At 38.7% G+C, this 11,474-nt stretch overlaps 1 protein-coding gene across 1 annotated transcript in view; it reads right to left on the bottom strand.

Moving 5' to 3' along the window:
- Positions 1 to 2,726: 2,726 nt before the first annotated feature.
- The window catches only part of LOC119741086 (kalirin-like), a 45,304-nt gene continuing 36,556 nt past the window's right edge, over positions 2,727 to 11,474 (bottom strand). The window contains exon 23 of the mRNA XM_038216756.1: positions 2,727 to 3,133. Within this exon, the coding sequence (XP_038072684.1) occupies positions 2,879 to 3,133 (255 nt within the window). The 3' untranslated portion in view covers positions 2,727 to 2,878. The remainder of the gene's footprint in view (positions 3,134 to 11,474) is intronic.

The raw sequence follows: 11,474 nt of genomic DNA, 5'->3' as shown, positions 1-11,474 counted from the left end.
GCGTGTCCTGTCCCAGCCGGTGCGCAGGCGATTGAGGCAGACCCATGCATTCCATTGGAAGTTGTATTAGTAGCTTTGAAGATGGCTTATCCACGAACTCAGGAGTAGATGTTTAGGGTGCAATACTGTACCCCTTCAGATTAAACTAGGTGTTAACTCTCTATGGAAAATAATCTGCTTCTCACTCAACTGAACTATAACAGATTGCAAACAAGCTAACTCCTCTCAGTGTAGTTACCAGAGCCATTCCCCTCATCATCGTGAAATTATCACTCAAAATGTTCACATTTTTTCTACCACGCAAATTGTTTCTCATAAAGTAGAACTACAACGGATATCACCAAACTTAAGCACATCACAAAGCACGATTACAAGCAGGCTAGATAGATTTGTTACTCCATTTAAACAAAACCAATAATGATGAAAATCTACTCTAGCAGGACAAATCAAATGTAGAAATTTTGACATCCGTTACTTTGCACTTGAATGCATCATATACAAAGGGAAGGGTAGGTATCAAAGGAAATTCAACATGAACACTACGATGAAGTACATTTTTTTGGTACTATCTACATGTACAATGTATAGACAGATTTGGGCACGTGATACACCCGTGAGGCCCCCTTCAATGGAGGAACCATGGCGCATGCTATTGTACAAAGCAACTACCCCACGATGGATGATCTGAACAATAGCTAGCCCAATGCTTTCGCCATTGAAGGTTACCTTCGTGATTTGAATCGATAGCATGCCGGACTGGTCTATACACGCATAAGCTGTACACGAACATTTAAAGTCCCACACTGTTCACATTATACGTGTAACAAAATTACAAATTTCATCCATGCTCAAAAGAAAAAGAAAAAAAGAGATCAAAAGCATGACAGCAATTTTCAGGCCCAAAGTTCATGGCATAGTTTCTGGAGTGTCTACTCGAGTCTGTCATTTCAGCGTTGTTAGACCAACGGTCATATCTCAACGACCACTCCATATAAAGGAATCACCATAGTAATGGCAGTATTCTTCCATTTTTTTTATTCTTTCATTTTTTTTTTTTTTTGAGTGGACAGATATTTTTGATTGATCAATCTATAATCTGTGCTCTGTCATCCAGATTTCTAGGAATTTGGGCTGTTGAACAGCACGAACGAACAAGTTACAAGATATTTTGAGATTTGGGATTCCTGTTCGCTGGATGTCATGAGTGGAACACGTTGACATTTTGGTTGAAGGAGGGGAGGGGCCCAAAATCACTGACATGTTTGGATACCAGCATACATCAACCATTATACTACCACTTCTTATGATATTATAAAGCAACATGAAGTTTATGGCAAATCTCTACACTCACGAGTTGTACCTCCATGCAACATGAACAAAAACCCATCACTCATTCCAACCTGGAACCCACTTCATAGCGTTGCTTTAACAATTTTAAGCAGAAAAGTTGTGCTAACTATTAGTATACAATTCTGCTAACCTTAAGTGCAATTTCATGGCGTAACGGGTGCGTGCAAATGGAGATTTCTATTGTTGCGCCACTTTTTTCCTCTGAGAAATGCTTGCCTTTTGTGTCCCTACTGCTTACGGTCTCCATGAAATAGATGGAGGCTCCGTTAGCAGAAAATCGTGTGCTTAGCACCTGATTACCATCTCATTGTCAAAACTTCACTCAGCATTCTGACTATCACACCAAACTCAGTTCACTCATCTTTTTGAATAACTCCGCGCAGCAAACGTATTCCTCCACTTTACAAAACTTACAATCTCTTTCATTTACTCTTCACTAGAGGTACCCACAAATTTACATCTGAATGGATATTTTCGTTGCCATGACTCTTTCAAAGACAGCCAAAAAAAATCTTTTCTGACTTGGTATTTCAAAAAAAAAATTAAACTCAGCGACCATCAGAGGCAATAACAGCCAAATCTATGTGCAAATGAATATACTGTTCCGCGTGGATGATGCTTTTCATGCGCTCTTGTACTGTGAGCTTTTCCTGTAGACAATCTAGTCATATTGTCACTTCTATCATGAAGGCCCCCTTCAATGGCAAAAAGCATTGTGCCAACTATTGTTCAGATAATCCTTCATGGGGGAGTAGCTTTACACAATATCTTGCTCAATGCTTTTGTGTGTGTACGGTGATCACGCGCTCAGATTCGTCTATAGGCATGGAGACTCGACTTCGTATTTCAAGTGTATATGAAGGGTGCAGACCTGTAAATAGGCCCAGAATCGCCTACGAGGGCCAAATCACGATTTGTATGCCCTCAATTTTTTTGCTATTGGAGCATTTTGTGGACCATGAACTTGAAGGTTTGTACAAAAGATTGGTAGAAGCCGTGTACAGGAGTGCGAGCTCGTATTTTTGTGAAATACGGATAAAATTGGGCCCTAAAATTGCTTTATTTTGCAATGGAGCGCAGGTATCATTTTTCAAAAAGGCGACGGGCCACAGGACTACTTTTAGGGGTGATCACCTTTGGATGGAATTTTCTCCCAAAAGTCATCAGATTACCACCCGAAAATTGAACAGAAAATGAACAATGATGAAATAATCTTTAATTTAATAATAATAATAACAATAAATCACTCTTGTAAAGAGTATTCCGTCAATTTGATGGGCGTCTCAAACACCTTGGAGAGTTGTGAGTTTTTGGAACTTGTGAGTTTTGGAAGTACGGGTAATTATCACTGAGGTCTATGGGAGTTGATTTACAGGTCTGCACCCTATAGACAGGCGATGCCCTCAATGATTCACACACTCTTCGTACGTGTTTGGTAACAGACTCTAAATCTGCTGTGCGAGATTTTGACGCTGTGTTCCGACTAAACACTTGTATTTCTTAGCACACACACCAGACGACCATCAACTCACGCACCTTTACACCAAACCCACCACTCACCTGAACATTCCGAGCCCGAAGCGACCAGATGACTGAGCGGCACCAAGCCTTGTACGGGCCCCGCGTGGTCCGGTGAGAGCGCCCTCACAAGGGCCCAGTCAGGCTGCGTTGACAGTCGTTCCAGGACCTCCACCGTCTGTCCCTTCTGGACGGAGATCTCCTGAGCATGGTGGGCGTCAAAGTCCTCGATGACGACCACAAACTCGGAACTTTCTCTCAGATCCTGAGGGATAAAAGGGGGACAATCATCAGGAATTTATTTTAAGGGGGGGGGGGGGGCAACATAGCGTCTAAAAAAAAGGGGGGGAACCTCAAAGCACCCTCTTTTTCGGAGCTTTTAAAAAATACCTCGCCAATATCTATACATATTTAGAGAGTATAGTCCATTAGCTTTTCAACAACGAAACAATATTTCCCAATCGGGTAAATATTTCTTGAGTTATGGCCAATTCAAAATAAGTGCTGATTACGGTCTCAATTGTCATTTGTTAGGAATGTAATAGATTTGGGGCAAGGTTGTTTTGCTTTCTTTAATGTTTTAATGTTTTTTCTTTACTTGGTTCAGTTTTTTTTTTTTTTTTTTTGCAAAAACGGTCATTTATCCTTTTGGAAGCAATGGTAGTCATGAAAAGGTCTGTTAGGTTAACTGCTTAGATGTTTATTGCGGCAGTCAAGATATCAGTCGCCATGGACAAAATGAAAAAGCTCTACTTGTTTTCAATTGGCCATAACTCAATCAATATTTACCCGATTGGAAATAATGTTTTCGTTGTTAAAAAGCTAAAGGACTTAACTCTCTAAATATGTACAGATATTTGCAATGAATTTTTTTAAAACTGTGAAAAAAGGACACTTATGAGGGTTTTTTTCTTTTTTTTAAACACACTATATAAGTTACCCATGGATAGACTTGAGTGGATGCTTAGCCTGTTTTGTAAGTAAATTTCCATATTCTGAAAGCTTGGGGCCCTTCATATTGGCCATGTATAAGAAGCGATATACATGTATGGCTTCAACAAGAACACTCCCATATCTCAACAAAATCCAACGCTTGATTGATTTTCCTCGACTTTCATACATGTCAATTCTCCAATACCGCGGGGAGCCAATATCAACTATCCACCCTGAAACCATATTTGTATACTTCCCAAAACCTTGCTCAATGTTCTGTGGGCAAACTGCAACTACATGTAATGGTTGCATTATTTATCTCTTAATAATATTAGTGTCAATCATGCTGCTAGGCTTCTCCTATGTGTTGACATTGGCACCTGAATCTAAATAGCCATGGCGATATCAATGTGGTTATGATAATAGTGTGATAGTCTGCAGCAGCTGTAGCACAGTATCTGATAGTATACTATCAGCATTCAAATCTAGAGAACAGAGTATCATGTCTTATCAAAGCATTATTCACATTTTCTAAGAGCTCTTAAAAATATTCCCGAAGATTTTAGTATTGATATTGTTAAAATGCATCTGCAGTTCTGAGGAGATATTCACATGCATTGCTGATTTCCATAAAATAATTCTCTTGGTTATAAATTTGACTAGGTAAATTTTAACGATGAGATTACTGTTACATGTAGACTGTTTGAATTTGAACACATGTTTATATCATAACTCATGTACTGACAATATTACTCAAGCCATAAAAGATTGACATCCATAACACTGTCAGAAATTATTGTTTATACTACTGTACTCTACAAACAGGCATGTAACTGGGAATTTACCCAGTAGAAAAAAAACGAGGAAAATCCAAACCACACAAGACTTTGTACAGTGTTTTTCAATTTGTAATGGCATTCATGAGAAGTAAAAATCGAGGAAATCAGCGGATCCGAGGAAAAGTTGCAAGCCTGTAAAAAAAAATGCAACGACAAATGATTTGTTTGAAAAATAGAAACCTCATTTGTACCTACTAAACAATTACTCATTTCTTGAATTTCATGTGTTTGGTTTTATTACTTCCCACCTGTGAACATGTTCACAACCTAATTGTTTGAATAATTTTAAGACTCATCCATTCAGTTTTGTTATATTCATAGCAATACTCAAAAATTATTCTTCCAAATATTTTCCTATACAAATATTTTCCTCTAATTTCCTGCACTCCAAATATCTGCCCAAGGCTTAAACCTGAAACCTCCACATATTCACAATCCATTGATACAATTTTACATCCAAGCCCAACCTCAAAGGAAATTGCCAAGACTTCTTTATAATCCTAAGCCTTTTTTTTTCTGCTTCTCTGTCCGCCAATTTTTTTACTCTCTGCATCTCCGGAGTCAAAGTAATGGAGCAACATAAATTCCCCTCAGGGTGCTTTCTCCGTTATCGCAAATCTTAAACACCCCCCCCCCCCCCCCCCCCCCCCCCCCCCCGTATCACCTAATGGATAGCGCCATCAGAGCATTGATGAATAAGGAATATGGCAGTTCCATTACGGACGAGGGGTTTCTGTTGTTTCATTGAATGTGGTCCGATTATATGATACTGTTTGTCTGAGGCAGAACATAAAGGTGCAAAGTGTTTATTGTATGTGACCCATAAGCGGAATGCTTCGCCCTTCGTATTGTGCAACTAAACGAGCCGATACCTGCGACAAACGAGTCTTACAAGCCGCCGTAACCTTACCTCCCCCTAAATGTCAAATTTAATCGAGTGGGAAGCCAAAATGCATACTCGTTTCAATTAATATATCATTTCCCTCTCTTCACAGACGCAACATCTGTAGGCTCGTCAATGGGGACCATTTATATATTGCAGAATATTTTTTTTTCTTCATTATTTCCACAGAAGTGAGTTTGGTTGAATTGCTATGGTGATGATTTTTTCCCCATTTGTTTTTTTTTTTTGGGGGGGGGCCCAATCAATTGCAAATGTCATCTAAAAATGTATTCATATTGCCTGCTGTTTCACACATAGTTGCAAATTCCTGGATGGACAAATTCCTGGATGGACAAATGTTCACACATTCTCGAATACATGAATTTTAACAATTATCCAATAGTAAATTCCACCTTTTTTTTCTGGGGAATGAAGGTGATTACAAATAGTGACTCTAAATCAATACTGCGCAGAAATACCACTAATCAAGGTTTTTTGGGGAGTATTGTTTTTTTGGTATTTCTTTTTTTTAACCCTATAACTCTTCTTGAATGTCAAGTTGTTCAATTTACCTAGCCTTTTTAATAGTCCTTGTGGTTTAACTTGTTGACTGCCGACTACGAATATATTGGAAGTGACAGGCGTAACGGATTTTGCCGCTACAAGTATACTCGTAGTAAATTAAATGCTTTTGTATTGTAAACTGAATATACTGGCGCTGCCGAAAACGCACCAAATTAGCTGCTGGCAGTTTGAGAACAAAATTCTATCAAATGGTTATGATCAACTTATCAAATTATTGTTTTTTAATAAGAAGCTCATAAATATGCGCGCATGTGTACATCGCTTGGCAAAGGGGGCGCCCTGTAAAACTTTCGTCGGCAGTCAACGTGTTCAATTAGTAAATCACATTACAAAAACTGTGCAAAAGCCGAGTACGGTTTATTTATTTCAAAAAAAAAAATATATAAAGTTGTGACTGATGACAACATAAGTGGGTAGCAGAAATGATCACAGACTCTGAAACAAAAGATTTTCAGCTGTAAAGGCCACCGGTATTTGAAAATCTGAGTCAGACTTTAAATCGTGGCTTAAACCACTTCCAGCCGATGCGTGTTACTGCCAGAAGTGCTGGCAGTAGCAGGGTTAGTCTGACGTGGCCTAACTATATTTCCTGACCCTGCTCTCCCGACATGGAACATACTCCAATCCACACAACATCAGGATCTCCCATCTAGCGACTTTTAACATTTACCGTCTCACAAATGTCGCCCGAGAGAGTGACGGCCTAAACCCGGCATAGATTGCTTTGCCCTTCAAATGTGGTAAATATGACTCTGCTGAACATCGTCTGCCGAGAGCACTCCAGCAGTAATGCAGTACTGGACTTGGACTCCAATGAAATGTGACGAATCGTCAAAATGAACGCTCCGAAAAAAAGAACCCAAACGTGTTTGGAATGTACCAAAAGTAACGGTCAAGATATGGCAAAGAAATCATATTCAAGAGTTACAGGTTGCTTTAAGTTCCCCGTGGTAATTTTAATTTCACCCCAATAACAGTCTGCTATTTTCCTAGCAATTTCAGAGGAAAATTTACTTGTGAATATAAGACATCGAACAAAAGTTCACGAAAAGTTAGTTGTTGAATTTTCTCTTTATACAATAATATTTCAATTATTTGCGGCCTGACAAATATTTGGCTCTTGCACAGGGCAGCATCTTTTTGTGCAAAATAAAAAAACAAATTTAGATGGTTGCAGACACCCAAAATCGGAATTATTTTTTTTTTATCAAAACATACTACACAAATTGAAACTTCTTTACGACAATTTTTTTTTAATAAGCACGGGTATTCAACTTTAATGATCATGGTTGTGTTGTGTTTTGTTTTTTATTGATTAACACATGGGGAATTAAATACAATTGAAAATGTTTACCCAAAAAGTGTGTTCTAATATGCTCTGATATTTTTCCAGTGAAAATAATTGTTTAATTCTGGTAATTACAGCATATGCATGCTTTGAAATCAATATTTTTGTTTCTCTATTTACACTATGCCTCTTTCCCCTGTCCACAGATTCATACTTCAAGTTCCTTCCCCATGTTTTTCACAAATGCAATTTTCTTTTGCTCCTAGAAAATGTCTAATTGGTATTTTTATTAACAAAAACTTTTTTCCTATTTTAGCATCTGCAACCCTTTGAAAAATTTTTTTTTGTGGGTTTCCTATTTTTTGTGCCTTTAACGCAAAAAACTAACTGCTTGAATAATTGTTGGATGGCAGAAAATCCAATATTTTTTGGAAATTAATTATTCCATGGCTGAACATGAGCAGTTTCTTCATTCGATGTCACATTCAAATTGAATGAGTTTTGGACTGCTGGAAAAAAAAAACAATCAAAAATGATCTATTCTTGGGTGAAGCTTGAAAAAAAAAAAGCAGCATTGGGGAGAAACTCTAAGAGCTCATGCAGCTCGAACGAGTGCCAGCTTAGAAACGGGGTCTGGGAACTCTCGGCTGAATTACACATAATGAAAAGCCCACTGCGTTATATGCGATCGCCTTATCTAAATAAAAAGGCGCGAATCGATAGGAATCCATTGGAGTTCACGGTTATAATATATCCAGTGGGAGCCGCCGGGGCTGTTTGTCCAGAGGATGGAAAGCCGGATTAGGACTGGACAAATATCGGACATATGAAAGGGGTCACCTGGGTTCAGGGAATAATAGCTGGAATTAGGGATCAGAGCCGGGCCTGTATTCATGAGTCAGTGGTAAAAGTGGATTTAAAACAAAACAATTTGCTTTCTTATTCCCTGTATTTGTAATTTTCTGCTTCGTGAATTTAAAGGTCTGTACATTCGTTCCACATGATAATACTATATTTTGGGGGTTTTGTTTTTGTTTTTGTTTTGTTGGGTTGTTTTGGGTTTTTTTCTATATAACTTACATGTATGTAGAAATATGACTGCTAAAACATATTTCAAACAGAAGTTTGACAATTTATTATTACTTTTTACAAAGTATTGCTTTCTTCAGTGCTCCTTAGAATGCTATTTTTTTTCTATTTTTACCTACGTAGAAATAGGACAGCTAAACACATTTTTTTGGCAGTAGTTTGTCCAATTTATTGTTATTTTTTAAATACTGCTTTAAAAAAAAAAAAAATTACCCAATGTTTTACGTTTTATTTAATTTTCTGTTGAAGGAATACAACTATTAAATATAGTTCGGCAGTACCTTGCCAATATATCATTTTTCTACAAAATACTGCTTCTCTAACGTACTCTTTTGATAACTTCACTTCAGTGCGATGACCATTGAAAACAATCAGCGTGCTCCATCACCTCAGAGATCATAAATATTGATATTTTTGTTTTTGTTTGCATTCTCCTTTTGAGATGTCAATTTTGACACAAGTGTGTTTCTTCAGTATTAGCCTTTCACCTAATTATATGCAGGCACAGTGCACCAACTATCTTAATCTTATGTCTTCCGTGAAAAGAAAAGAGAAAAAAAATCAGGAGGGATTGCTGAAATGGAACCTGCAGACAACCCATTAGAGGGAAAACTATTCCGCCAGGCCATCGATTTTGGACTGGACCGGGCAGCGGTAAAGTAATTGCTTGAAGGATTTTCGACTGGACAAGCTACACTTAACGCCAAGCGCACACAATATGATCTTCTACACATCGGTGTCCCTGCTCAATCCGTTTGACGGAATCCGAATAGGGATGGGAAAATGGCTTTTATAAATGTCAAGTTGTTGGGGGGAAATTGGGATGTCATTGAAATCCTCCCACTCTCCCACCCACGAAAAAAAAAAAATTCTATTTAAAAAGAAAAATTTTCCTTTTTTTTTTTCATCTGACTAAATTGATTTCCCGAAGGGGGGGGGGGGGGGGGGAAGGTCGAGATTTAAGTGAAGGTTTCTATCTACACTGAATATAGGGATACATGTGAATATTTGATAAAGAAAGAGGAACGACATAATGGTGAAATAGCACCCCAAACAATTGATAAATTTAGCTGTGTATAGTGAAAATATTAACATTGTTTTACGGTAAACCTAATTCTTTTAAATTTAAATCTTTAGATATTAAGAATAACAGTAAACAAAAGCAAAATGGAGGAGATAAGCAGGGGCTGTTGTGGAACGAACAAAAGCATAAAAACTGTCATCACGTATAGCAACTGTTAGATATTCTAAGAGAAGCAGAATGGGTTTCCGCAGATTAAAAAAAAACACAAAAAACTTGACAGTCCTTTGACAGACTTTGGGGTTTTGTTACGCACAAGTTAAAGGCCTTGCTCAGCAAATCTACACAGTTGAAGTCCAATCAGGATGAGTGTCTTTCCATTAGCGTCATTTATAGATTTACATCAAGGTCCAAGAATGAGTATTTTCCCTATGCAATAGAAAACATTAACATTTTTGGGTACGTCCCAATTTGTCAAAGCATATGGGAAATGTGCAGAAATCATCAGATGATTAACTCATGCAGGCTTGGCCCAAAACAACCAATTTTTAAATATCACCCGGGTGCGTTCCAAGATATTAAAAGAAATGTTGCTGGGGGGGGGGGGGGGCGGGGGGGCAACAGCTCCAAGATTAAGACACAGAATCTCTGCAAAACAGATTGATAGCTGTGCCAAGTTTAGACAGAATTTCCATTATTATCAAACACTGACGAGATAAAACATAAAAGATAATCCATTTTACGGGAAGCAGCATCTTAACAACCCTCCCAGTGCCCCACGGAACCGCAAACCAACGACATCGCTTAATGCTAAAATATAAAGACACGCCATTGCATTGCTGCACCAATGATGCTTTCTGCTAACGTCAGAGGAGAGAGCCGGGCTCGGCAAGATTGCCTCCAAATTTGATTTCCGAGGACTGGATGAACTACGGGGGAGATGATGACAAGTTGCCTTCTGGAACGGATTTGACGCTGAGATTTGAGATGTGGGGGAAGGGGGAGGGGCGGCCACAAAAAAAGGGAATTCTGATGGAGAAAGATTCCGCTCGTCATTTTAAATTCAGGTCTTTTGATGGCTGGCATAATCGGAACCGATTTTGGCGTGACATCAAACGTAATTACATTCGCGTCTCGCTTGTGATGGATGATTCCTTGTGGTTACTGGAAAGTATGTCGGATGTGTCCAACTTGGAGACATGAGGATTTCATTGCTGTATCCAAATGGATAACTATTGAATCCGATTGTTGTGGAATATGCTTCAAGGCAACACAATGGCTAGAGATGACAGTCACATCACATGACGTTCTTCAAATGACGCTCTTGTTGAAACATAAGGCCAAAAAAACAAAGTCTCCGGTTTCTGGTATGGAGCTTGCCAAAAAAGTGGTGCGGTGACGCAGCCTTTTTTTTTTTTTTTAACCTGTCTTTTTTGCTTCAAATGTCGGCTGATGACTGCAAATGGTGCCCGACTAAACCTAGTGCAAATGTATGGGAGTCCGGAGAGGCCACATAAAACTTATTCTCGATCATAACCCCATCTAAACACGTTAAAATTGTGCAGCAGCAGGATTCCAGTCAAACCAGTGAGTTTGGTGGTTTTGAGACATCATCTTTTATTGAAAAAAAAACTTTTTCATTTTGCCGACGCGCATGGCTACGGCGACACGCGCGCATACCAGAAACCGGAGACTTTTTTTTTTTGGCCTAAAAGGATTTCCCCAAACGGCAAGGACTTGCGCAGTCATGTTTAAGGGTAGTCTGAGGATCGGCCATTCACGTGTGCAGAGCCACGGTCAAACGTCTGATATATCCCAACATGCAAATTTTATGCAACATGGTGCGCCAGCCAATCGGAGTCAACTTTTGAAACTGTGACGTCATTTGGATCAGAAATGTGGACTAAGCTGTGGATTGGTCAATTTGGATGCCATGTTTTTGTAATACAACAATGGGTTACCGAAGAT

Source organism: Patiria miniata, unplaced genomic scaffold (assembly GCF_015706575.1).
Source record: "Patiria miniata isolate m_02_andy unplaced genomic scaffold, ASM1570657v1 HiC_scaffold_5, whole genome shotgun sequence".
In the NCBI taxonomy this organism is placed as follows: domain Eukaryota; kingdom Metazoa; phylum Echinodermata; class Asteroidea; order Valvatida; family Asterinidae; genus Patiria; species Patiria miniata.
This window is presented reverse-complemented; position numbering and strand designations above follow the sequence as displayed.